The sequence below is a fragment of the Rutilus rutilus genome (genome assembly GCF_951802725.1).
Source record: "Rutilus rutilus genome assembly, chromosome: 15".
Classification (NCBI taxonomy): Eukaryota; Metazoa; Chordata; class Actinopteri; order Cypriniformes; family Leuciscidae; genus Rutilus; species Rutilus rutilus.
Window position 1 is genome coordinate 28,356,877 of NC_140220.1, and position 27,340 is coordinate 28,384,216.

Consider the following 27,340-nt stretch of genomic DNA (forward strand, 5'->3'; position numbering starts at 1 on the left):
AAGTCTTTTGTGATCGGAGGTGATGGGGCTTTTGAGATGGAGGTCTGTTTTTTTTTTTTTTTTTTTTTACTGGGTATCAGTAAGCTGGGTATCGCCAACTACCCTACATTACCTTTACACATTGTGATGTTAATAACACAGTTCATTACAGCTGTATCATAATGGGGTCATGTTGTCTTTTTTCATATCTGGGATCAATTTCAGCCTGTTTTGATGCTTTTTTTCTTTTTTCTTTTTTTCTTTTTTTCCACTGACGTCCTGTATGGCACGTCATAGAAGTGGTTCTGGGAAATTCCGGTTGCAGAGTTTCTGTTTATAGATGACCTTATTCTTCATTGAACCATTCTTGAATGGATCTAATTTGCTATTCAGAGTTCTAAAAAAGATCCACGTAATATATGCATTAATATTATAATTAGGGATGCACCGAAATGAAAATTCTTGGCCGAAATCGAAAACCGAAAAAGAGGAAACCAAGGCCGAAAACCGAAACACCGAAAGAAATTATGCCAATTATTAGTACCATTGCATTTATGGCTATGACTGTGTACTAACTTTACTAAAATCAAGGCATTGCAATTGCATAAATTAATATTAAAGTTTCAAAGAATAAATCAATTAAAATTGTATGCAAATATTTATTTAGCACATTGCAAAGTATAAAATTAAATGTTTAACTTGACCCCACTCATGTGTACATTAAACAATCTACTAGGGCTGCAACTAACGATTATTTTGATAATCGATTAATCGGACGATTATTTTTTCGATTAATCGATTAATCGGATAGGTGTTTTTTTTATTCAATTTAATTTTTGTTTATAACTAAATAAAACCCTAAATCAGGGTATTTATGTGTAAAAGTGTACTTTAAAAAGTGCAAAAGCCACACATTGAGTTTTACTAATATAATCTTAAATTTTTACATTTTAAACCCCAAACACAAAAGTTTGTCCAGTTTTTAAACAGTAAAACTTCTTTAAATATCCAAAATATAAATAAACAAAACAAAATATTGAGTTGCGCTGCTCATATAAACTTCACATTATGAAATTAGGACACAAACATGTTTGTAATAAGATATTAAGCAGCAGATTTTGAAATTCAATGTAGAATGCGATCTGTTATTTCTTGATAACAGACCGCTGCGAAGTATAACACACCAGAAAAACAGAGCGTTGCTATGGACACAGGATTCTAACCGTAGAGACGGAACGGACTATTTTCTTTAGCGGAAGCAATACAATCATTTTTAAATCAAGAAACTCCTTTTTAAATCAATATTTTGTGTAAAATTATTGATTTATTTGGTGGGTAGCCATGTAATAAGCGGGATTATCCCTTACATAGTAGACAAATGCTATAAAAAGAGAGCGGAATGGAGGTACGCAGCTGACAACAGGCTTGATTAAAAGTACAGAAAAAATTATGTATTACTGCACAAACATTCGCTGAAAACCACTGACTACAGTGACTAAAAAACAATATTTTACTGCTGCTGTTATTAACTGCCTTTATATTTAGTGCTTCACTTTGTAAACACCATTTAATTTAACCTATTTCTGCGGTAGCGCTATTTTAATCCATCACTTATGTTGCGAGCGAACTGATTGCGCAACCTGATGCTCGATACAAAATAGATCTAGTGTGACTGTCCCGAAGTTAGTAAACAAAGCTGTTTACACAGTAGCATTGAATTAAACTAGACTATACCATTTTCACATCTTCATAATAATGAGAATACAGTTTTTGCTTGCCGTGCTGATGTTTCTCTCCGATTACTCTCTGCCATTTCGCGTGACTGCGTTGTCATGAAAGTGACGTCATCAGTAACGCTCCCCGTGACGTGAGCAGACCAACTAATCGACAATGACATTCGTTGACAACGATTTTCATAATCGATTATTATCGATTTTATCGATTAGTTGTTGCAGCCCTACAATCTACTGGCCTGCAATCTAAAAGCCTACTGGCCTGCAGAAAGGTTTAAAAATGAAATGTTCTCTCATTTCAAAAAAAACAAAGTGCATTTAGGTCAATACTGCCATAGCCCATAATAATATCTGCAGCTATATGCTCATGGACGTGAGTTGCAAAAACCATAAACAGCTAAGGTAAACACACACACACCTCTGAGAAATGACGGCTGCTCTGCACACACACGCAAGGTCTCTCGCTCCCTCTCTCTGCCGCGCGCGCTACGTATGCGCGCTCATGCTCGCTCGCGATTCCGGGAGATTTAAACTAATTTGCGGGCATCAGGGAGCCGCTATCAATACACGGGAGACTCCCGGAACTTCCGGAAGACTTGGGATGTCTGTGTTTTGAAAATCGCTGTCCGTGGGTCACTCTCAGATATATTGAAATACGTCCACACCGCAGATATGTTGCTTCAGACAAGCACGTGCAGGTCGCGGTATCTGTTGTTTGCGTCATCACAACATTTCGGCCCTATTGTTTCGGTGATAAAAGTCTTTCGGCCGAAAACCGAAAATGCCCTTTTGGGCCATTTTCGGCCGAAAATTTCCGGTGGCCGAATATTCGGTGCATCCCTAATTATAATTGTTGTTATATAATTTCATAGGTTTGAAATATCCCCTGAATGCTTCATGTGGATTTCTGCCTTTCCAGACTGTTTGATTGTCGCTATAAGATTGAGTGATTATAACAAAAAAAAAAATTAAATTTTTTATTATATTTGATGTATATCTCAATATTTCAACAAAACAGCCAAGTAGATTCAAGATGTTTACTGCAGTGGTATTTTAGCATTAATTATATTCTATAATGGTATTTGTTACAAATTAATTGAGCTTTAATTTTTATATTTTTCATTTTTGTTTAAGGTTTAGTCAGTTTGTAATGTGCATTTGACATTTTTAGTTTCTGTTTTTTATATTTCTATTCAGCTTTTATTTTATTTCAATTTTAGTTATTTTAGTACTTTACCTTAAACTTATTTTATTTCACTTTTTCATTTGTTATTTTTTTATGTCAGCTTTATTTCGATTCATGAAAATGATTTATTATAGATTTAGCTTGTTAGTTTTCACTTATCATTTTCATTTTATATCCACCAATTAATAACAATATTTAACAGTGTTAAACAGTGTTATTAGGTGCGTTTCCATTAAGTTGTTTAAGCGGATGACGGTGGAATTGGTAACCTAGTAACCAACAGTAAATAAAACAAGGCACGCATAGAAAATGGAGACTGGACTGCAATAAGTTGCAATTGGGCAAGTTATAAATTGCAATCGCCAAATTGAATGCTATGCACAGAAGAAAAAAATGCTGAATTTTTGACGAGGGCACTAGCAGCAAGGGCATTACGACGACATCAAGCCCCATACAAATGGGAAAGACAACATCAGCAGGAGTTTTTGGAGGTTGTAGTAACAAGACATTTTACTCACAACCTTTGGCTATGACATTTCATGGTGTCAAGAGCCAGAGGCCACATTTTTGAAAAGCATAACATTGACACCATCAGCGGAAACAGCCGATTAGTCACGTGCGTTTGATGTTTGCTACGTCAGAATTTATTCTGCAAATGCGTTTCCATCTCCCATTATTCGCATAAACTTTTTTGCGAATCGTTTCTGATGCGATACTTTAAAATGCACATAACAACAGGGTGATTAAAACATAGCTATTGAAATTGTTTAAACTAATTCACAAAAATGTATCACTCAACTTTTTTTTTTTTTTTTGCTTCTGAAATTTAAATCGGAGATGCTAGTAAAAACCTCTGTCTTAACACACTCATGAGTCATGAAAAATAATCTAATTTAAATTCGACCAAAATGGCCTCATAAACAACTCATGGAAAGCATTGCAATTTTCACAGTGTTGCATAAATTTATATTGGCACCAAAATCAATGTGAGTATATTGTGAGAATTTAGTGTATCGCCCAGCTCAGGTAGCAGTGCAAAAACAAGGCAGTCAGATTTGTCCATCATACTATATATGTACTTTGTGAAAGTATGATTAGCTTATGCTATCAGGGTGTGAGCCGGCTCTGTCTTTCTGATCTCTCAGCGCTGCTCTGTCATTCTTCAATTAATAGACCCGGACTGCCGCACCCTCTTCTGCAAGCAGGGCATCGGTTACCTCATAGGTCAGGCATCACTCACTCCAGCTGTGTGTGTGGATGTCAGTGCGTCAATGTAAATTGCAGGGGTACGATTTTTCCAAACAGTTACCCGCCTGCGTAATGTATACTTTTTGAACTTGGGGGAAAATTACAGTATTTTTTTGTCAAGCAGTTTCCTTTTTGGAGTGGAAGTGTGTGTGTGTGTGTGAGTGAGCAGCTGTCTTACTGACAAAATAAAGGTATTTAAGCTGCGTCTGAAACTTATTGTAAAAGTGCCCAGTCTTTTTGTGAATAAAGGAACCTCCCTAAGCATGGTTTCCCTAACAAGGGTTCACGATGGAACTGCAGGGGATTTGTTGAAAAGCTAATAATTATTTAAACCAAATTTAACATTAAAATGAACAAATGGGGCTGCACAATTAATTGAATTAAGCTAAAATATAGTGATGTCTTATCAAATCATAATTATCAAAATTTAATGCTGTTTCTCATGAACAGCTCTGCAAGCGATGTGAGTTTAATTTGCAATTGGGAATGCAATGTATGTTAGGTTCACTTTATTTACATTCACATTTGCACAATTTCCAACATTTTTGTGGACAGAAGTTTACAGCATTTCACCAACATTCTGCCAAAATAAAATCTTGATGGGTTTGAATGTTTGAAAGTGATGAACGTCTAATGTGTCATCCGAGGCACTCTGCTTTATGACAGTATAGTGTCCCCATCAATATACTGGGGCTTTGGGACCCACACAGACCACAGGGTGAGCCCCCTCTGCTGGCCTCTCTAACTCCTCTTCCTGCAGCAACGTAATTTTCCCAGAAGGTCTCTCCATCAAGTGACTGACCAGGCTCAACCCTGCTTAGCTTCAGTGGGGAACAGGGGGATAGCAACCTAAATAAAATCATTAAGAAAACATGCTTGTTAAAAAAAAACATGCTTGTTTTTTACTTGCATGTCATGCGACCCTTAACCAGCATCAGCAAATATGTCATTAAATTATTGAAATTCGGCCTCCAGGCATCATAACACTGTCTTTATCTAAAACAAAGTAAAGTAAGCTGTAGAGATTGCCAAACAAAAACTGTAATTGATGGTGGGTTGAAGGATTGTTAGTAGACATTGACTGTGCCTTGTTTCCTTCCATATACTGCTTTTCAGACATAGTGTTTGAGTCTGTGATACTTACATCACCTCTGTCTCACACACCACCTCTAGATTCCAGTCTCTCTCTCTCTCTCTCTCTCTCTCTCTCTCTCTCTCTCTCTCTCTCTCTCTCTCTCTCTCTCTCTCTCTCTCTCTCTCTCTCTCTCTCTCTCTCTTTGTCCTGCCTCTCTCACTTTACTGCAGTTGGTGGTGACAAACAGGAAGTGTGCTTTTTCACAAGCCTCAGAGGAAAAGGATGGAGAAAGAGAAGAGAGAATTAGAAAGAGCAAGGCGGTAGTCGTAATGACATGTATTTGAAGCACTGGACTGGAGCCAGAGCGGGCTAGCAGCGTGCTGATGATATCACCCTCCCCTCCTTCTATTCTGCCATTGAAACAAACGCTCTCTTCACAGAGCGAGAGAATAACAGGGAGGGAGACTGAGAGAGAGAGAGAGAGAGAGAGCCAGTACTGTTAAACCATACGGAGTGAATGAGAGCGGCTGTTTATCCGCTGGGCTCTAGGACCCAGCGCGGACAGGAAGAGTTACGCGAGCGAGAGAGCATTGCTACTCTCTGCTGGGAGGCCATCCTCACCATTCCCTCTTTCACTTAGACACTCACTTTCACTCACACATTCCCGGAACAAAGTTTCCCAGTGCTGCATTTCAGGCTGGACAGAGCGGATGACACTCCCGCATGCCGTCTGAGAACACGACTTAGTCTTGTTTTTGTTGATTTTCTTGTCGCAGTTCATCTTATTGAAGTGCTTCCACTCTGCTGGATCCTTATGGGCCTCTCAGAGCCTCGCAGCTGATCTGAGTGTGTGTGTGTGTCTGTGTGTACACGCACACGTGTGTCTCGGTGCACGTTCGGCAGCATGCGCTTCTTCACAAGCCCAGGCAGAGGCTGAAACTTTGCCTGCCTGCAGGTGAGACGGGATGCGTGGGTGAGTGCAACGGACATTAGGAGCGCAGAGCCAGCGGGACTGGCTGGAGAAACCAGTGCCTTCTTTTTACCCACAGTCCTCTGGTGGCGTCATGCTGAGTCTGCAGGATTCTGTGTTCTTTGAGATCAGCATCAAATCTCTGCTCAAGTCCTGGAGTGGGAACTGTGAGTAAGACACACTGATGAATACACTGTGAGCTTTATGATGATAAAATGTACAGCTTTTGCGTATATTGTCCAGGATAGTGCATGATGTTCCTAAAAAGTGCTGGCTGCGACAGGCCCACATACACACCCTCTTCTCTGCATTGATGCAGATTAATGTGGATCGATGTTGGTGAATGGTGCTAGTACCTGAAATTAGGTTCGCCTATGAGTTGCATGGCTTAAAGGATAGTTCAACAAACGTTTTACAGGGTCAATGATATGTTTTGACCTTTTTCAACCCGTAGCTTGAACTGTACCACTTGATGTGTTCAAACATCATTCAGATTCTCTCTTGGGTCCAAAGTGCCCAATGGTGCGTGCGTGTGTGTGTGTGTGTGTGCGTGACTGCTGACTCTTGAGCTAAGCAATGTGGCTCTGTCATTGTCTCTTGCTCCTCGCTAGGTTCTTCACATTGTTCTGTCTTCCCCTCGTCTGATGTCCTCTTTGAAGGTCTTGGGTTTCATATGATGATGACCTGACAGCGTAGGTAGTGTTGTGTAGGATAATGATGGAAGAGCCAGTGAAGAGTCCGATCAATGAAAGGAAACATTAGCAATCCCAGTAGAGAAAAAGAGCAATACTATCGTAATCATACACGGATAGTGATATAGACACACACACGCACACACATACGTAGGCACCTAACGAATTTCTTAGGAATGTACTTTGTTTTTGTACCTGTTTTTTAGGACTTTAAATAGGTCTGCTGGACCTATTGATTTGATTTGTACATGTACATGAGTTTGTATTATGAGAATATTAGAGGAGTAGAACGACATGTTCAATACATGTCTGCAAAGTCATAAGATTTGATTATTGTGAAATCAGATTATTGTGAGTTTTTGGGATTAAATGTAATGATTTACACATTCACATTTAGTTATAGGCTATTCTAAATATTTTAATTTATTTTATTCATGATGTTAGGCTTTGTGTTTTTCCACTTTGCATCTATTATGAATATGCAGTTATCAATGTAGTATGATTTATTTTATTTTATTATTACCATTTTTCCCCCCACTTTGCATCTGTTATGAACGTGCAGTTTTCCACTTTGCATTTCACACAGATGCCCAAGAAATCCTTTAGTCCTTTTTGTGAGCTTGTGCTTTTTTTTTTTTTTTAAATGCAGCTGCTTCATTGTAGGATGTAGATAGAATTCTGTTGGTCACTGTTGACTAGGGTTAAGTAGATCAACAGCTAGTGACGTCTAGCACTGTTGGAGAAATGTCACTTGGATTGGCATGCAGTAAGTCTCTCTCGCTTTCGCGCCCTCCTCTCTCCTTGTGTGTTGGTGCCAATTCCTGTGCGTTGGGCCTCTCTGCTCAAACAATGAGGAGCGAGACCTAGTTTCAAGAGCTGGCAACAGTAGATTCTTCCAATCTTCCCACTGCCCATCTCTGGTTAGAAGTCAGGTCAAAGACAACTTTATGTCTCCAAATAAGAGTTACTAAACAGAGTAAACTGCAGGTGAAATGTGTGATGTTGGTAGATGTATGTAGGTCTGCAGATAGACTCGATTGGTGGAATCTGGGCATGTTGAGACACTATAAAAATAATGTTGACACTATTAGAGCCATGGCAAATGAATCTCTCCCTCTTTCAAATACACAAATACAGCTCATTTACACTTCACCATGCATGAAGCAGGTGGAAGCCCACTGTGGGGAAAATAGGAGAAAGGTTTAGTTAAAACTGCTGCATTTTTGCATACGGAATGTGTCAGAACCCATACTTATGTGTTGGATTCTCGGTGTTCAATCATATAGAAATGGTGGAGATTTACATGTTTATATCTAACTACCCTGAATCATAACACATCTGGTTTAATAGCAGATGAAAAGCTACAATTGTATTAAAATGTCGGGAGAGTTTTGCTGACTGCAAAGTGTGTTGAGTCAAGTTAATTTACATGTTTATAGCTAACTACCTGAATCATAACGCTTCTGGTTTAATAAGATATGACGGCAGACATTTGAAAGCAACTATTTCTCCCTGTTGAGTGTTGAAGTTTGACCACACAAGCGCAAGGATGCAGGTTAAATTATGTACAGCGCAATGCATTGGACAAGCATTCGTTTTCCTGTATTTGCATACTTGTTTCTTGTGCTTTAGATTAAGTTGGTTGTGTGGAGTGTAGGGCTGTAATCAACCAAAGAAAATCTTGGTCGAATGAAATCCTGAAATTTTCGACTAAAAATCGACTAAAATGACGTTAGGAAAAAAAAAAAAACGTTAAATGAATTAGCTGCGCACTGTGCGCAGTACTTTGGTAGCCTTGTTGTCCGCCTAAATTAATTATAAATAAACATAAAAAACAAGTAGGCTATTTGCAGTATATTAAATCTTTTTTGAACATTATTTTGCACTGAAATGAGTCTGACACGAATCTGTCGGCTCTGACACCGATGTCTTTGTTAACATGGTAGAAGAGGACTGACTATGAATTAAACGCTCTCACAATTAAATAAATAATATTCAGCAAACCTTCTAGTAGCCTACTTTCTTCAATCTGTCTCTCTTCTCCAGTGAGTTGGGCTAATCCAAAAGAAGTGAAAACAAGGGGGGTGTTCTGAAGATAGACTGTTACCTGTGAAACAGGGGTGCTCTGAAAACACCCCCATTAGCAATTAGTGCTTTCCACCTGATGAAATGAACGCGGCAAAACTGATGAAATGAACGCGGCAAAAAAATCGACCAATCAGAATTTTGGTCGAGCCAGAACGTATCGACTAATCGACTGGGAGATTACAGCCCTAGTGGAGTGCAGAATACTGTATACATATCATATCATATAATATCATATAACTTTTATCTTCACAATTTGGAGCAAAAATAATTGTACAGCAATATTTCTGTGTGTAAATGGTTTCGTGTAAGCGACCCCTAAGAAAATAACAAATGATTTTTACAACGGAAATGAATCAATCAAAAATGTACTTAAACTGGGCAATGACTTTCTTCTAGAGCTGATGTACAGCCAAAACAATCTTTGCTGCATTAATTTCCTATTATCACTGTAAAGCTGCTTTGAAACAATCTGTATTGTAAAAAGCGCTATATAAATGAAGGTGCCTTGACTTGACTCTGTGTGTGGTGTGCAGTTACTTCATTCAACTTTTCATTCCCGAGCCCAGTCTTTGATACCTGAACTGCATCAAGCACACAGTCACTCACTGCAGTGAGTGAGTGAAACCAGTGATAGCTTCTGTCTGTGCTGGGCTTTAACTAGCTGAGTATAATGCAGATGATGATGTCATTCAGGTTATTTGATCTCCGTGTGTGATCGGCGTACTCTCTCTTAGACAGACCGCATCCACATGACTCTCCTGGAAATCATATTCATCACTGTGTGTGTGTGTGTGACTGTGTTTGTATCTCACTTACACAATTAACTCTTTCCCCGCCATTAGGCTTGCTGTGATTGTCGGTGTTGCCGTTGTCACTGGTGTTTAGCTGCAACACAGGTTACATCACTTGCCCACCGTGGAACTCCCTCCAGAAACAAGCGATAGGATATGTAAGCAGATGCATATGTAAAATAACGCAATCATCAACATTAAAAAGCATATAAATCAAAACTGCCTAACATTACTAAATGACATGTTGACCCAGGATTGGTTATAGGACTGTGCAAGCATTAGGGGTGTTGATGGACTCGATTTACTCCATCTATGTTTTTATCATCGTTCTGAGTCTTTGACAAAAAGGTGTTTTTCTCAGCTTTTTGCTCAAAATGTTGCTTTTTAACTTGCCCACAATAAGAAGTGTTGATAAAAAAAAGAATGCATGAAGCTAGAATATTTTTGTTGTTGTTGTTGTTGTTTAAAAGCAGAGGGTGTGTTCCAACAAAATATTCTGGGGGCCATGAATGATTGTGTGAAAATTATCAAAGATTTTGGCAGTGGCTGGCAACTTTTTTCAAAAACACTATTGGGGAAAGAGTTAAAGCCATATTTGCATGGGACTAGTTTTCCCTGTGTAGCTTAGGTAAATGTGTTCTGTAGACATACAACTCCCAGATACTTTTGGTGCAAGTTACCTACTAATTTAGGCTAATGAAACCAAAACGTTGAAGAGTCCGATCTTTTAAAAAAGGAAATTAATTGTGAAATTTATTTTAATTGTGAAAACAACAAAATATATTAACTGAGGTGAATGTGCTTTTTCAAGATAGCTTTGATCTAAAGTATTTAGTCGACTTGATTTTGATCTTGAGCAAATCACTCTTATGACTTTTTTTTTCTCCAAAATGTATTAGCGTTATTATTAAATTATACTAAATATTTCGTATATTTACAAAAAATATATCAAATTAATTGGTCTGAAATAATACAATAATTTTTTTAAAGACCAAATCTATCACAAATTATATTACATGTTATTATTGTAATATAATTTAAATTCAATGATCTGAAAATACTTCTGAGTCGTCTTTTTCTTCTTTAAAGAATCAGTTGAGCCGAAAATCAATCATAATAATTAATTTATTGAATAGACCAGGGGTATTCTATTCAAGTAAAGTTCCAAGAGGTCCGGTCTCTGTATTTCCTTCCCAACAGAGGTCCGGACAAGACTTTTTTGGAACAGTTATACATTTCCATTGGGGCAGCCATAGTACTTTGTAAAAGGAAAAAAAAATCCTAAACGCTCAAAATAGCCATCAAAGATGAGAATCTTGGGCCCAGAGAGCCAAAGAAGTGATGTCTAAGAATTTTACCAATACTTACCAAAAAAGTAAATATTTCTCCCAACTGGACATGAATATAAGAATATATTTATTTAGACACCTTTTTGTATGGCACATAGAAGGCATTAGGAGTGGGACTGAGAAAACATATTGGGGGTGCAGGGTTTACCTCTTAAGAAAAGTATGGACCATTTTTATATTTTGCACAAAGTAATAAACTACTAAATACAAACAATGTACAATCTAATAATCAAAACTCTCATGAGGACAAAACAAAGTTAACCAGTAAGTTGTTGTTGTTGTCTTCCCTTCCCATCTCTAAATAATTTTCCAAATTTGAGCATTGTTTATTATGAAATGCTCTTAATATGCTGATTAATAATGCTAAATGTATGGAAAAATACAAGGCGTCAAAGGTGCCACATTTGAACTTGTCTCAAACCTGATTTAGTTAAATGGTCGGAATGATCTGTATGACAGGTATAAATAATTGTATTTGCTGCATTCTCGTTTTAGCATATGTTTCTATTTTTCTGCTCACTGTGTTCCTGTTGTTAAAATAACCTTGTCATCTGCAGCTCTTACGCTGCATTCAGAAAGTGTGACTCAAAGGTCATTTAGAAACTAATCTCGTCCGAATGGTGGTTCAGGCAGTATTTGCAGCGAGTGTGAGTGCTAAAGCACTCAGTGCCCAGCTGTGTGAGTTCACATGCAGTTAGGGAATCATGTCTTGTGTAGCTCAGAGTATCAGAATGTCCTGCAAACAACAAACAGACTCTGCATTAATGGCCCCTCTGTGCTAAACTATTCCATGTGACTCTCTGCCTCACTCTGAGGTACAAATGTGTGCTATGGGGTCAGCAATTCAGCCCAGTGTGTCACAAACTATCTGGCGTATCTACCAGAGGAATGAAGAGAAAGATGAACTGAGAGAGACTTGCATTTTTCTTCCTCGCTTCTTTTGCTCATCCTTTCTGCATCACTGAGTGGAAAAGTACAAACAATGTTAGAGTGCCTGCCGTTGGCCAATCAGATGTGGACTTGAGGACCCTGTTATGCCACCGGCCAATGAAAGCTGGCAGTGTGACATCATAGGGATGGGGAGGTGTTGCTAAAGAGGAAACAAAGAGTGAGTGTTTGTACATAGACAAACAAACAGCTCTGGGGACAGAGTTGTGCGAATGTGCGTGTGTCCCTCTTTCATCCCCTGAGTGTGTGAATGTTTGTGTTTTATTATTGAGATGTGGGGGTTGCTAGGCGTGACCCCGTGTTCTCCTCTGAAAAACTCATTAAGTTTCACAGTGATTTTTTTTTTTTTTTAATTCATCCTCCTATTATTGTTTGGACTTCTCTCACCTCATCGTGGTTTCTCCAGCAACCTGTGGGAAGTGAGGGCAGGGATTTCCTGAGCGGGCTTGACATGTGACATACACGCACACAGTTTTTTTCCAGTCTTTCTGCATTCACGGCTGGATTGAAAAAATGTGTGATGCAAATCCACAGGTGCAATCTTCTTCGGTTCCTGGTTGCAATAGTTAACAATTCATTTTAATGGGGAAGCTGTCAAAAAATCTGTATTTGGTGCACCATGACTGCTTTGTCTTTTAATTACAATTTCTCTTCATATTTGCCAATGCCAATTTCTGCTTGAACACCTACTGAATTATGCATTCAGAATGCTTGGTAATGCTACATATCTGTCTCTCTTTCCTGACAGCCTCTGTCCCTGTAAGCAACAGCAGTGTGAGTAGGCGAGGAGCATCCCCCTCGGCCCCGCCCAGCTGGGAGAAGCGTAGCATCCACCTCGCCACCATGTCCAGCATCACCATCGACCCCGAGCTCAAGCCCGGGGAGTTTGTCATCAAGAGCCTTTTCGCAGAGTTCGCTGTGCTCGCCGAGAAGAAGATCGAGGTGGTCATGGCTGAACCTCTGGTCAGTACTGCCCACAAATTTATTACAGAAAACTGAATATTTAATAAAAAATGTTCTGGCAAAATTAAAATCATGCCGTACTAAAAATAAAAATAAAAATGTATCATGTTTTAGTGTTGGGTCCAGTAAAAATGTTAGCAGGGTAAGTTCAAATCGAGGCCAGCAAAAATAAAATCCTTACTTTTGAGCTTTGGTAATATAGCTCTGGTAATTTAAATGAGTTGTATTGCATTTAAATGAATTGAATTTCACTTTTTTTAAAGAAATGTATTCTTTTATTCAACAAGGATGCATTACATTGATCAAGTGACAGTATAGACATTTATAATGTTACAAAGTAAAATATATATTTATTTATTTAAATAAATGCTGCCTTGGTGAGCATAAAAAAACTTGAAATTTAAAATCTTAGCACCCCCAAACTACTTTGAAAGGTAGTGTAGGGTCTTGATATGGCACAGTATAAACTCGGGATTGAGTGAAAATTCAGTTGTTTGAACATGAGCTTGAGCCTGTTGGTTTAGTGGAAAAAGAGAGGTTGTTGTGTGCATTTTCAAACTTGTGGCTTAACAGAACACACATATGTCCTCATATATTCCCAGAAACAGAAGCAGAGGTTTGGATTCTTGGAATGCTGTTATGTTGGATTCTTCTCAGGGCCCCCTGTGCTGAAACACACACACACTCACACACTCTGTTTCTCTCCAGACTTGTCCTTAAACGCTTCCTCTCTGTGTTCGCTCCTCTCTCTCATTGTGTGTTTACTCAGTGGTAGATTGAGCTCTCTCAGTTTACTCAGCAAGAGTTTAAACTGGTAATGACTGCATCTAGCAGCTGCAGAGAGGAGCTGCTTTATAAATCAGGTCTCTGTCTGTGAACTTCCCTCAAAATAAAGTGTTGGTTCAAATGTAAACCAGATAACAGAGCATTCAAAGTGTCTTCGTGTGAGTAACCAGCAGTCATTGTCATTTTACAGAACTGGAGAGATTCATTTTCTCAGGGCCTGAAATTCAAGTCTTAAAGGTGACATATTATGCCCCCTTTAACAAGATGTAATATACATCTATGGTGTCCCCAGAATGTGTCTGTGAAATTTCAGCTCAAAATACCCCCCAGATCATTTATTATAGCTTGTCAAATTTGACCCTTTTTGGGTGTTGGCAAAAATGCACCATTTTTGTGTGTGTCCCTTTAAATGCAAATGAGCTGCTACTCCCCGCCCCCATTCAGAAGAGCCTTTACATGAACTTCGGATACTCCGGCAATAACAAAACACGCAAATCTCAGTCAAATTTAAGAAATAACCAGTAGCGGAGTGCAGCCTTATGGAGAGACTCAGGAAGAGGTCTCAACTTTTAGACTGCACCTGGACGTTTCTGAATGGTTAGTGGATACATTTGTGTAGTTGTTGTGGAGTTACATTGATTCATCTGATCGACTTGCATGTTATGTTTAACTTTTACACAAGTTGACACAATTCCCTGAGGTCTTTATAAGACAGCTGTGACATTTGTTGGTCAAATAGTGTTCTGTGCTGGTCTGTGCCGCAACAACAGAACAGTTTGCATGCTTTGCTCGAACTTTTACCATTGCATTAGAACTGGTTACGCTGTTATCGCTTGCGAAAACCAAATTGCAGCGCCGTGGGTGGAAACATGCAGATTAAGGGGAGGTAATATTATGATAAGATCCCCTTTCTACGTCAGATGGGGAACGAAATCTGATCGGTTTATTTTTTGACATGCTTGCAGAGAAGGGCTTACCAAAACAAAGTTACTGGATTGTCACTTTTCACGTTTTCTGGGTTGGTAGATACACCGCGGACCCGATTATAGCACTTAAACACGGAAAAAGTCAGATTTTCATGATATGTCCCCTTTAAAATTGGGGCAATTCCTCATGTAAATGGCTCACATTGGTGTATTAATTCACTTTAGTAACACAAAGGCATCCACGATTGAAGAACTATTTTACTCCTTCACTCAACTGTTATGATGACCTGCTCTTTGCAGTACTTCTGCTCTGAAAATGGCTAAATCACTTGTACGGTGTAAAATGAAAGTAGATTATATTTTATGAATGTATATACAATACAGTTCAAAGGTTTGGGGTCAATAAGATTTTTGTAAAGAAATTAATTATTTATTTATGTTATAAAAGATTTCTATTTCAAATAAATGCTGTTCTTGTGAACTTCATATTCATTAATAATCCTGGGAAAAAATCCACAGAATAATTAAGCAGCACAGCTGTGTTCAACAGATAATAATAATAATACGTTTTTCCTGAGCACTAAATCAGCATATTAAAATGATTTCTGAAGGATCATGTGACACTGAAAAATTCAGCTTTGCCATCACAGGAATAAATTGCATTTTAAAATGTATTAATGTAGAAAACAGTTATTTTAAATTGTAATAGTATTTTGCAATATTTGTTTGCAATATTTTACTGAATATTTACAGAATTTTTTATCAATTAATTGCAGCCTTGGTGAGCATAAGAGCCAGTACGGGTTCTAGAGAGAGACGAGACGTGTGTTATGGGGATAATAAAGTGGGCCAAAGCATGTGTAAGCTCATGCTGTGTAATTATGTTTTAGATTACCTTTGCGGTCATCTAACGCATACTTGGTTAATTTTTAAAATCACGAATAAGTTAATAACACTATTACATGTAATCTTTAGCAAATCTCGAAATGAATATAAATTTTTCTTTCTGTACAATATAATGTTGTCAGATGAATTCACTCGTCATTTTAGTTTTTAGTCTTTTACTTTTTTGCAATTTCAAAATCAGTGCATCCCTACTTTTTCTTGTTCAACAGTTTAAAGATGAATCTTTCATTCATTCATTTACACTGCATGTATCTTTATGTTCTTTCAGGAGAAGCTCCTTTCCCGCTCGCTGCAAAGAGGAGAAGATGCACAATTTGATCAGGTTAGTATCCGTGTGTGTCCTATTTCAAGTTTTTGTAGTATATCTCTCTCTCTCTCATCCTCTTGGCTTTTCAGTCCTCCTCTCTCTTTCTCTCGCTCTCCATCACTCATTTCTGATTAGCACAGAACTTTTAACAGCAGAGCTGCAGCAAAGTGCTTTGTTTAGCAAAACGCAAAGCAAATGAGACATCATTCTGCAATGGATCCAGTCAGTGCCATTTAGCCTGTGTGTGAGAAAGAATGAGCCAGTGAGAATGTGCTCTGTATGCAGAAAACCACAGCAATATGTGTCTGCGTGTCTCTATACTTTAGAGTGAACAGAGTTTTGGTGTGTGTGTGTTCTCGCTGGACGTTGCCAGGAGCAGAATCGCTGTGTCATCCGCAGCAGTAGATCAGCACAGGCTGCTGGGAGTGTGTGCGTACGTGTGTGTGTGTGAATATTTCAGTTCAGGGTGTTGGAGTGTGTCTGCCAAGTGCCATGAGGGCCAGGAGAGCAGTTACATAACTCTCCTTAACCACATACATCATCCTGTCACACTCACACTCACCTGATACAGACCGCATATACAGTGGGGTCTTAAAGTCTGGGATTCAAAATCAAATTTGAACCTGGAAATAAACAAACGACTTTGAAGCAGTTGAAACAAAGAAACATTATGACGTAAATTGAATGAGATGAATTCGAGATTCTGCACTAATTTAGGGCTTTAATGAAATGAGTGAATTTGTGAGCATGTGACTCTTTACAGAGGGTCAAATGTTCTTTCTTCCATTTAAACCCAAGATGCGCTTTGGATCATCTCAGATCATGCTGGAGAACATGATCACCAGGTTTGATGATTTGCTTGTGATTTTTCTTCATTTGGAATTTGCTAAACGTCTGCTAAACTGTTATTTTAGTACTATTTATATACTTTTATAGTATTTATTAATATTTTAGATTTTTCAGTTTTTGTAATTTTAATACTTCAGCTTATTTTACTTGAGTTAGTTGTACTCAAATTTTATTTCAGCTTTATTTCAATTAATGAAAGTAGTTTTTAATAGTTTTAGTTAACAATAACCACACTGCTTTTAAATGAATACAATGCTATTTTATACAGTTGTGTGGAGTTCATGCAGCTCGAGTGCTGCTGTCATTACAGCAAGAGAGACAAACAAAATACTACATTATTAAAATTCATGTTGATTTTTTCATTCAACCATTTCAAATTGTTGTTATGATGATAAAATATGCAATGAAAAATGTATTAAATTAGCAGAATGTAAAATTTTATTTGGTGGTCTCAGACTTTTAGATCCCAGTTTACCTCCAAACATCTCGCTTTATTAATAAGCACACTTTTTCACTCACTCTGCACTTTTTTTCCCACATCGCTAGCACGCACACACTGATTTGATTATTGGATTTGGCTGTGCCGAGTCTCGGGAACTGCGTGTTCAGTCAGTGACGTGTTGTGACTGCAGAGAGATCAGCTCTGCTGAATCACACCACAGTGAACTATACCATCCCTCACACACTCATCAGCATACACACACATCTACTCTACACCATAGCTCAGTGTGTGTGTGTGCGCTCATGATGCTTGGTGCTGGGTTACTGCAGTGAAAGGTTGAGTAACCACTGGACGTATCATCTACACCGATCCCGCCCTCACAATAGGACAGATCAATACCAGACTGCACTCCAAAGTGCTGCCATCTCTCTTCCTTCTCTTCCCCTTTCTGTCCCTTTTTACCCATTTCTATATTGTTCTCAGTTTAGATTTTTCTCTCAAATCAACTGAACAGTATATTTTGCTTTTTAGATTTTTAAAGACAAATACAGTAATTTTACATTTTAAAGACATAAAATGGCTTTCGCAATCAAACTTTGTGGTGCAAATAACATATTTTGAAGGTGGAGAAAGTTTGTAAAATATTTTCTTTAGAATAACATGCACTGCTGGATCATGCACAACAACCACACAGCCATTTATTATTTTAGTTTTATTTATTATTATTGTGACATGCATCCAAGGAAACGGATTCAGATTTGAATGTGGAATGCAGCTGATTGTAAGAAAGGGTCGGGTTTAAGCAGACTAAAAGTACGGTATACATTACCAGAAAGAAGTCTGTCGTTTCACTGGAAGATTGAATTATGATATTTTGATATAATAAATGTGTGCATGGATGAATCATTCACAACAAGATCAATTTGTGCATTTCCATTTCATGCCGACTTTAATAGATACATTAACATTTAGTAAGTAGGCCAATTTTGTGAATAGTGTTATTAAGCTGTATTATTGTGTTTGTATGTTACAGTTAATAAGCTCTATGAGCTCCATAGCAGAACACTGTTTGCCTTCGCTGTTGCGGACGTTGTTTGACTGGTACAGAAGACAGAGCGGGACAGAAGACGAGTCGTACGAGTACAGACCTCGCTCCAGCACCAAGTCCAAAGGGTGGGGAGACACGCAATTATACATCTTAAACAAATATACAGTATTGTAGGTTTCTCTTTTCTCTGCTGTCTCTGTTTTTATCTTCTCTTCAGCAAGAGCTTTAAGAGCTGCAGATGTTCTTGTGGATTTTTATTTGGAGTTAATAATTAGTTCTTATTCTAACTTGTGAATCCTGCTCTTTTAACCTCTCTTTAGAGATGAACAACATCGGGATAAAGACTACCTACTGGAGCGAAGGGACTTAGCCATAGACTTCATTTTTTGTTTAGTTTCAGTGGAAGTTTTGAAACAGGTGAGGTTTGTGTGTTTCATTGCTTAGGTGTGGTGTCTCTGAAGTCAGTTAGGTGTGTTGTGGCATTAACATGCATAGACTTGTATATCAGGGATCCTGAAGTAAAACAGTGACCCTTACATCATAGAGTTGATGTTGATGAAATATTTTCTATAGATTCCCCTTCATCCTGTGCCAGACGCCTTAGTACAAGAAGTCCTTAACCTGGCATTCAAGCACTTTAAACACAAAGAGGGGTGAGTGCACATACACAAACACACACTTTTCTATGCAAATTCTACAGGTGTACTCTGGACAAATGCAAACTTGATGACAAGATGCAGACAAGTGAACTATCTATAGTTACATCGCATCATGTGCACTAAATCATTTTGTATGTATATACACTACCTTTCAAAAGTTTTGGGTCAGTAGGATATTTTTTTCAGCTTTTATTTGATCAGTAATTGTCAAATAGTATAATTTTTTTTTTTTTTTTTTTTTTTTTTTGAATTTTAATATATTTTAAAATACTGTTGATTCCTGTGATGGCAAAGCTGAAACTTCAGCAGCCATTACTCTAGTCTATCCTTCAGTAATTGTTTTAATATGCTTATTTGCTGCTCAAGAATCATTTCTTATAATTATCAGTGTTGAAAACAGTTAAAAAGTAAATAAAAAATTTATTTAAAATAGAAATCTTTTGTAACTTTATAAAGATCTTTAATGTCAGGTTTGATCAATTTAATGCATCCATGCTCAATGAAAGTATGAATTTCTTTCAAAAAAATGAAAAAATCACTGTGTACAAATGCTTTTGTACTTAATGGAAATATATATAAAGATTTTCTTAAGTCAGTGTGGAAGGGCTTGTGTTGCTGATGTTGATTGTGATGGCTTGTTCAACAGGTACTCAGGCCCCAACACTGGTAATGTGCACATCATCGCTGACCTGTACGCTGAGGTCATCGGAGTCCTCGCCCAATCCAAGTGAGTCCATCCCAAAACCACACTGAGCTTACAGTATACCTTCTGTGGTCTGTTGCACATTTCAAATATTCTCTAAGCAATTTGACAAAAACTTGACAAATATGTTGAAAATAATGTGCACTCACATGATAAGTTCAGTCTTATTTGTGGCCTATAAGCTGTTTTAATTGATGTGAAGTATAAAGCCATGTAAAGCAGAAGGATGAAGTTGATGCTAGCACATCCATTCAGACCTCCCATCAGTTAACAAAGCCCTCAAACCGCTCTCATTCTAACTCGCCTTGAGCTGAATACAGAGCCATCAATGATTTGTACAGTCTTTGGACACTTTTACTGTTACTGTAATTCTCTCCTCGGCACACATTAAGACTCCCTCACAGCTACATGAAACTGTCTGTTTAAGCTGTAATGTAATTTAGCCATGCGCTGTAATAGTCAGGGCCTGAAATTGATTTACCATACTGCTCAACCTTCCTTTCAGTTCATGATTTCCTGTGCGGTGCCACTTTGCCCTGAGGACAGTGTTTGAAGCGGCCGTTTTACACAATATGATAAAGGCATGATGCGCTGACTGTTGTCCTTGCTTGTTTGGATCCAGGCAGTTTGCATTGCTATAACAAGCTTTTGCATCTGGGATTTTTTTTTTTCTTAAGGGAAACTTTAAATCTTAAACTCACAGATAATAATAAGACTAAACTTTATTCAACCTGTTATGTGGAGTGTTAAGTTTTGGTTAAAGGCTGCTACACATATTTGTTGAGCACTTGATTGAAACTTGACACTGCATTCTCATCAATGGTTGTGCGAATTGACTAGATGGAGTAGGGAATTTGTTAAAGCCCTTAGTGAAATAAGAATGATTAATTCTATTTTTGTGTGTGTGTGTGTGTGTGTGTCTGTCTGCGCAGGTTCCAGGCAGTGCGTAAGAAGTTCATCACAGAGCTGAAGGAACTGAGGCTGAAAGAGCAAAGTCCTCATGTGGTGCAGAGCATCATCAGCCTCATCATGGGCATGAAGTTCTTCAGAGTCAAAATGTACCCCGTTGAGGACTTTGAGGCTTCATTCCAGTACATGCAGGTCGAGACACATACTAACACAGACATGTGCTGTACGTTCTTGTAGTGTTTTAATGAGCTGCTGAGGGTTGTTATTATATGATTTATCCACTGAAAGGGTCTTTTAAAGTGTTAGTTCACCCAAAAATGAAAAATCATTTACTCACTTGCATGTCATTGCAAACCCATAAGACTTTTGTTCATCTTCTAAACACAATGAAAATATTTTAGGAGTGATAGAAAGATTTAAAAAGAGATTTTTGTCACTCAGTTCAAAAAGTTCATAAAGACAAAAAAAGAAAAGTACAGTAAAAGAAATTCATATGAATTGACTGGTTTAATTAAAAGTCTCCTGAAGAGACAGGATTCCGTGTTAGATTACATGTTTCATTCAGGTTTTTATTCACGTATAAACATTGATCTACACAAATACATTGAGCACATCAAATATAGTCAACAGAAGCTCAAATATACTTGACTTTCAATGGAGGGACAGTGTTCTCTCAGGTTTCATTAAAATATCTTAATTTGCGTTTCAAAGATGAAAGTCTTATGGGGTCAGAAGAACATAGTAATTTACTTTCAAACTAACACTTTCATTTTGGACAAGAGATGTTTCATTGTTACGTGGTACTTCTCACGAATAGAGAATAATATATCTGGATTTTAATTTTAGAGGCACAGTCATTTTTAAAAAAATAAATCTGTTCAATTTGTTAGATCAACTAATATCTAGCTTAAAAGAGGGCATGACGTTTTCAACAATAAAACAATTAAAACAGCCTCAAATTTTACATAATCTCTTGAATTTATATTCAGTAAAGAATATTTTGAATATAAAACAAATTTTGACCAAAAAACAAGCAAATACAAAATACACTTTCAGGCCTAATTTAGTCCAGTTTTGTGAAAAGTGCCACATCATCACAGTCTTTTGGGGGTCAATACATTTTGAGTCTCGTCTCCTCTATTGTCAGTCAGATAGTATTTTTGTTTTATTTGCACGCTCTCTGTAGTCATGCCTCATAAAATCTATTTACAGTCTCAGTGTGTTGGCTCTACCTTTGCTCACAGGACTGTGTGGAGCTATTTCTTTACATTAGCCAGTTATAGGCAGTGAAATCCTGCTTTCAATATGTGCTGCATTTAACAAGCACCATATTCCAGAGATTTTTATTGAGCCAATAGCTGTAAAGTGATGCTGTTTTTTATAGTAGACCTCATATTTCTCCAACCATCGTGTTTGAGTGTGCAGGCCTCACAAAAGGTTTAATAGTGCATCCTTTTTAGTTACTAAAACGGTATATTTACAAGTTTCTCTTGAATGTTTAGTGCAAAGTTTAGCATTTAATAGATTAAATGTTTTTTTTGTGTGTGTGTCTGTGTTGGTGAGGCAGGAATGTGCTCAGTATTTCCTGGAGGTGAAGGATAAAGATATCAAACATGCACTGGCTGGCCTGTTTGTTGAGATCCTCATCCCTGTTGCTGCTGTAAGTAATGCAGAGCTCTCCATTTGTTCAAGTCATATAATTTCACCCATGCTTGTGCAAAAATCATTCCTATGAGTTAGATTTCACACAAAAATTTTGCCATAGAATAAATTGCCATATTGCTACATCAACTCTGATTCAAATCAGCGAAATTTCACAATACGGCAACCCAGAAAGCAGAACATTACACAACTTTTCATTAATTCAAATCAGAATATGTTTGTAAGATCTGTAAACACTCCATTCCAGTCCCATTTCTAGGTTTTCCATTTTCTTCGTAGGAAAACTTACGGCCAGAAATATATAAAAGTTCATGCTCTATTTAAACCCTAATATTTATCCGGTTATGTGTCTGATGGAGTGATATCAGAGTGATCTTTGAGTTGGTTAATAACATTGCTAAATGCCCCTCAGATGAACTTAAAGTGACTTTTAAAAAACCTGCACCTCGTCCCTTGGCAAAATCACAGAACTCTGCTCTCTGCTCTATTTTTGCTTCACACCAATCACATACTCTGTTTCAAATACTGATTGGTCCTTTGAAACAGTGCATTTTGTATACATATCATTTGACAGAGGCTTGGTGACTCTTCTCCAGAGTTCATGATGGTACATGTCTTGTCAAGTGGTTTGAGGTGGAGCTTGTGGAAGTTGCTACAGAAACACAATTGAAATGTATTTCGGTTTGCATTGACAAGATGAATAACACTTGAGTGATATGTGTGCTGTTGGGCTCTGAGCGGGTGTAGCTCAGCATGAGGACTCATATGTTTGTGCTTGTGTGTTTGAAGGCGGTGAAGAATGAAGTGAATGTGCCCTGCCTGAAGAACTTCGTGGAGATGCTCTACCAGACGACCTTTGACCTCAGCTCAAGAAAGAAGCACTCACTGGTACAGTGCTTTTCTGCTTTGATACATACTTTCCCACAATCCTCTGTAGACTAGACCATTCTGCCACCCAGAAGGCTTTCAGACTTCTGTGGATCACAAAAGGACAAGTTTAGCTTATCTATTTTACATCCTTTTCCATGCAATTGCAAAGCTTTGATGCTTCAAAAAGTACCAGAACACTATCATTAAAGTGGTCCTTAAAGGTCCCATTGCATGAAAATTTCACTTTATGAGGTTTTTTAACCTTAATATGAGTTTCCCTAGCCTGCCTATGGTCCCCCAGTGGCTAGACGTTTTGATGGGTGTAAACCAAGCCCTGGGTATTTTTGAGAAAATGAAAGCTCAGACGGGCAAATCTAGAAATCTTCCCCTTATGTCGTCATAAGGGGAAAGGTTACCTCCCCTTGGCAGTTGCTCAGTTTGGATGTACAAATGAACACAAAAGTTTTTTTTTTTAGTTCCTTCAGCCGAGCCTCTGAAGAACTAGTGGGTTATGTGAATTTCTGATGTGTAATTGTTCAAGTTTAGACAGATAATCTTTCTCTCAAAGTCGTTCAATACTGTTTATGCATCAGTAAATCAAGCCAATGACTAAACGATCAACTTCACGTCATTTCTCTTAGTAGGATGAAAATAATCTTACTTAAACTGTGATTAATATATATACAGAAAGCGATCAAAGAACAATCCCTTTCCAATCGACCAAGCTGTCAATCACACAGCGTGAGTTTATCTGGACACTTGCCAAAACTCATTATGAAATCAATGAGACTGTTACGCTGCACAACGAAGCTCTTACTGTACTTACCTCATGTTTGCATTTGTGAAATCATTAGTGAGAGTACAGAAACTGCGTTGCAATGATAAGATCTTCATTCACGCGATCAACAGGCTGTCATCTGATCAATGCTCATCACTGCAACCTTTTATGTGATGGGAATAGATCTAAATACTTAAACTTCTCACGATTCGTTAATCCCGATAGCTGTAATAGTAAAAACATATAATAGCTGTAATAGTAAAAGTTTTCGAGAGAGTTCCACATGTAATGCTAGATATTTCATATGCAAGCATGTCAGCCAATCACAGCAGTGGACGTTTACACTGAAGTCTCTCAGCAGACATGCCCCTTCAAACAGAGCGTTCAAATCAGAGGCTAAAATCAGGCTAGGAAACATGCCTTTTATTTCTAAATTATAACAACTTTTGATCTAAAAAACATACTAACATCATAAGGGCACCCCAGGAAACATTCTAAAATAATAAAATAATCCATGCAATGGGACCTTTTAAGAGTTTGTTATTTGTATTTAAAACTCTTAAGTCTACTCAGTCAAAAGTATTGAGTGAGATAGTTGTTATTTTCTGCAAATCTCTCCCAGTTCTCCTCATGAAATGCATGAGGAAGTAGCAATGCGATCTGTGAATGAATTATTCTATTTGATTAATAAATTGATCCAGTTCACAAAAGTGATTCATTCATGAATCTGACATCACTGCTCCTTCTTTCAGAAACTCATTAAAAAAAAAAAAAAAAAAAAATCATTCTTTAGTTATACTTTAAATTTTTGGGTGAACTATACTTTTAAAATACATTTTAAAATGTAATTTATTTTTGTGATGGTAAAGCTGATTTTATTCATCATCATTACTCCAGTCTTCACATGATCCTTCTGAAAATATTGCTCAAGAAACATTTATTATTATCAATTTTGAAAACTGTTCGGCTGCTTAATATTTTTGTGTAAACGACGTTGATATTATTTTCAGAATTCTTTGAGTAGAAAGTTCAAAAGAACAGCATTTGTTTGAAATATTATATAAATCTTTTGTACCTTTCTGAATGTCTTTAATGTCTGGTTTAATCAATTTAATGCATCCTTGCTGCTGTAAATAAGTGTTCAATTCCTTTTCTCTTTTTTTTTTTTACTTAAAGTTTTCAGTCTTTTTTCTTTCTTTTTTATCTCCCCAGGCATTGTATCCATTGGTCACATGTCTGCTGTGTGTTAGTCAGAAGCAGTTCTTCCTCAATAATTGGCACATCTTCCTTCAGAACTGCCTTTCCCACCTAAAGGTAATGTTTTCTAACAGTAGCATGACTACAGAGTATTTACTTTAGCTTAGTGATATCCTGTGAGATCTACTGCAGCTGAGAGTTTCATACAAATTGCACCATGTAAAATATAGCTTACAAGTAGCTATTCAAATAGCTAGTTACTAGTTTTACTAGATTTATAGTAGCTATAAATCTTACATTACTATCAAATGTTGATTGGATTGAAAAAAAAAAGTATGCTGTTGATATATACAGATTCTGAAGCCTGGAGGCAGATTTGGTGATTCAATATGAAAAAAAAAAAAAACACTCTGTAAATGGGTTGGTTCAGTTACATAAATTTGGAGAAAGGTGTGTGGCTACAGTTGACTTTTGTAAAATGCCTCCTGCTTATATTGTTCAAATCATTATACCCGTGTCATCCACTCTTTCTCAATTATATCTCAAAAACGTGTTTGTGCTTGTCCTTGTCCTCGTTCTTTTTCATTGTTGCTGGTTCAGCTACCAGGATGTGATCATTTTTGGTTTCCTAACTCTCTTTCCACAATGATTGAGTTTTCCTCCAATCTATGCAACTGTATCATGTGAATCTTGAGGAGTGATCTGTGATGCTTTGATTTGGTGGTGGTGATTTTTATGAATGAGTGATCAAACTTGATGTTACTCCCGGCAGTACCGATTAAATCCTCTCCTCACTTCCCGTTAATCTAGATCAGGACTGGATCAGAATCGGGACTGTAGTGTGAATCTTGCTCCTAATCCACTTTAGACTGCTTCTTACACTTCATGTGTACGTCATGTAAATGATTCAGGATCAGAAGTGAAGTTTTCCTCAGTGATCTGGTGTAATGTCTTGAGCCCATTGAGCCCAGGTTGATTGGATTTGTAGTCTCAGTGGTGGATGATTCCTCTCCTGATTGATCCATGGATTGCCTTTATAGTTCTGCTTGCCTGTCTGGTTCCCTGTCTGTTCTAACCCTGCTGTAGTTTGTCTTCCCTGACCAACAGACTTTAGTCAGAGTGGATGCCATATTATATTTGAAGCATTGTTTTAGTCTACTCTGAATAAAGTCTTCATAATCACCCTTGCTTGTTTGCACACACTAATCCTGCTTCCCCTTTTTTTTTTTTCTCCAGTCCTGCTGTTTGTCTGAAACTCTTCATCAGCACACCACCTATACATAAATGAAAACAAAATTAATCTTCCTAGAAGCTTGTCTAATGGGACATTTTCATTCCTTAGGGAAATATAGATAAATGTAGGAATACTTGTGTTGATTCTGTAGAGAATCTGACACTGAAGTATTAAATCCCATGCACCCTACACTTTGTTTTGCATGTTGTTGTAGCACAAAGCTTTGTTTTGTTCTCAAGTTTGTCTCTTGTTATTTTTCTAACCTGCATGTCTTTCCCCCCACCACCATCACCCCCTGTCCTCTGTCATCATTTTTGTTTCTCCTGCACGTTTATTGGCTCCAGATGCCGTCAAACAACAGCATCCGTAAGCAGATTGAGACCTTACAGGTGAGTTACCATGGTTACCCACAAGGAATCTTGCCCCGCCTCTGAGAGGTCATATGATTGACCTGTATTCCACATGGGCTTCCTGAGACTTCTGGCTTTCACCTGTCCATAAATGAAACAATGCAAAATAGCTTCATTACTGTCCTGCCATCCTCAAGATTTTGCACAGGAAAACCACCCAGTTCAGGGAGTAATTAATGGAAATATAGACTTTATAACATCTGTGCTCACCATTATGGTTGTGAGGGATGTTTTATCTAAGGCCAAAATTCACTTAATGCCCTTAAACCAAAGTGAATATAAAATAAGCCTAACTACCTGTGCAACAACAAAAAAGTGTATTTTATAGAACTATGCATTTTCCCCAAAATGTTTTAATGTAGGTGAAAAAATGGAATCTTTTTTTTTTTTATGTCAATTATTAAAGTGATTATGACTTTCTAATCTAAGGGTTTTTTTTTCAGTTTGCGAGGGGACTGGGTTCGAAACTCAATCTAAATTTTAATGATGCAAGCAAATTTGCAGCAGAGTTTTACTTCTGGAAGATTATAGTTTTGAGTGGACTATAGTTTTGGTTCAAATGACCATAGGTTTTGAATGGCCATGATGCCGCTGATCTCCATCTTCCTCCGTAGAACTTTGAAGAGTTTACA

General features: G+C 37.6%; 1 protein-coding gene across 7 annotated transcripts in view; it reads left to right on the forward strand.

The window, feature by feature from the left end:
- The window catches only part of fryl (furry homolog, like), a 111,023-nt gene that overhangs the window by 41,981 nt on the left and 41,702 nt on the right, over nt 1–27,340 (forward strand). For 5 of the 7 annotated variants that reach the window (XM_084432845.1, XM_084432840.1, XM_084432841.1 and 2 more), the window contains 11 exons: nt 12,808–13,022; nt 15,909–15,962; nt 18,272–18,411; nt 18,607–18,703; nt 18,860–18,939; nt 19,592–19,672; nt 20,581–20,749; nt 22,125–22,217; nt 23,009–23,107; nt 25,080–25,181; nt 26,643–26,687. In XM_084432845.1, coding sequence (XP_084288971.1) covers nt 12,903–13,022; nt 15,909–15,962; nt 18,272–18,411; nt 18,607–18,703; nt 18,860–18,939; nt 19,592–19,672; nt 20,581–20,749; nt 22,125–22,217; nt 23,009–23,107; nt 25,080–25,181; nt 26,643–26,687 — 1,080 coding nt within the window. In that variant the 5' untranslated portion in view covers nt 12,808–12,902. The remainder of the gene's footprint in view (nt 1–12,807; nt 13,023–15,908; nt 15,963–18,271; nt 18,412–18,606; nt 18,704–18,859; nt 18,940–19,591; nt 19,673–20,580; nt 20,750–22,124; nt 22,218–23,008; nt 23,108–25,079; nt 25,182–26,642; nt 26,688–27,340) is intronic. The other 2 variants (XM_084432843.1, XM_084432846.1) reach the window with 1 other exon arrangement.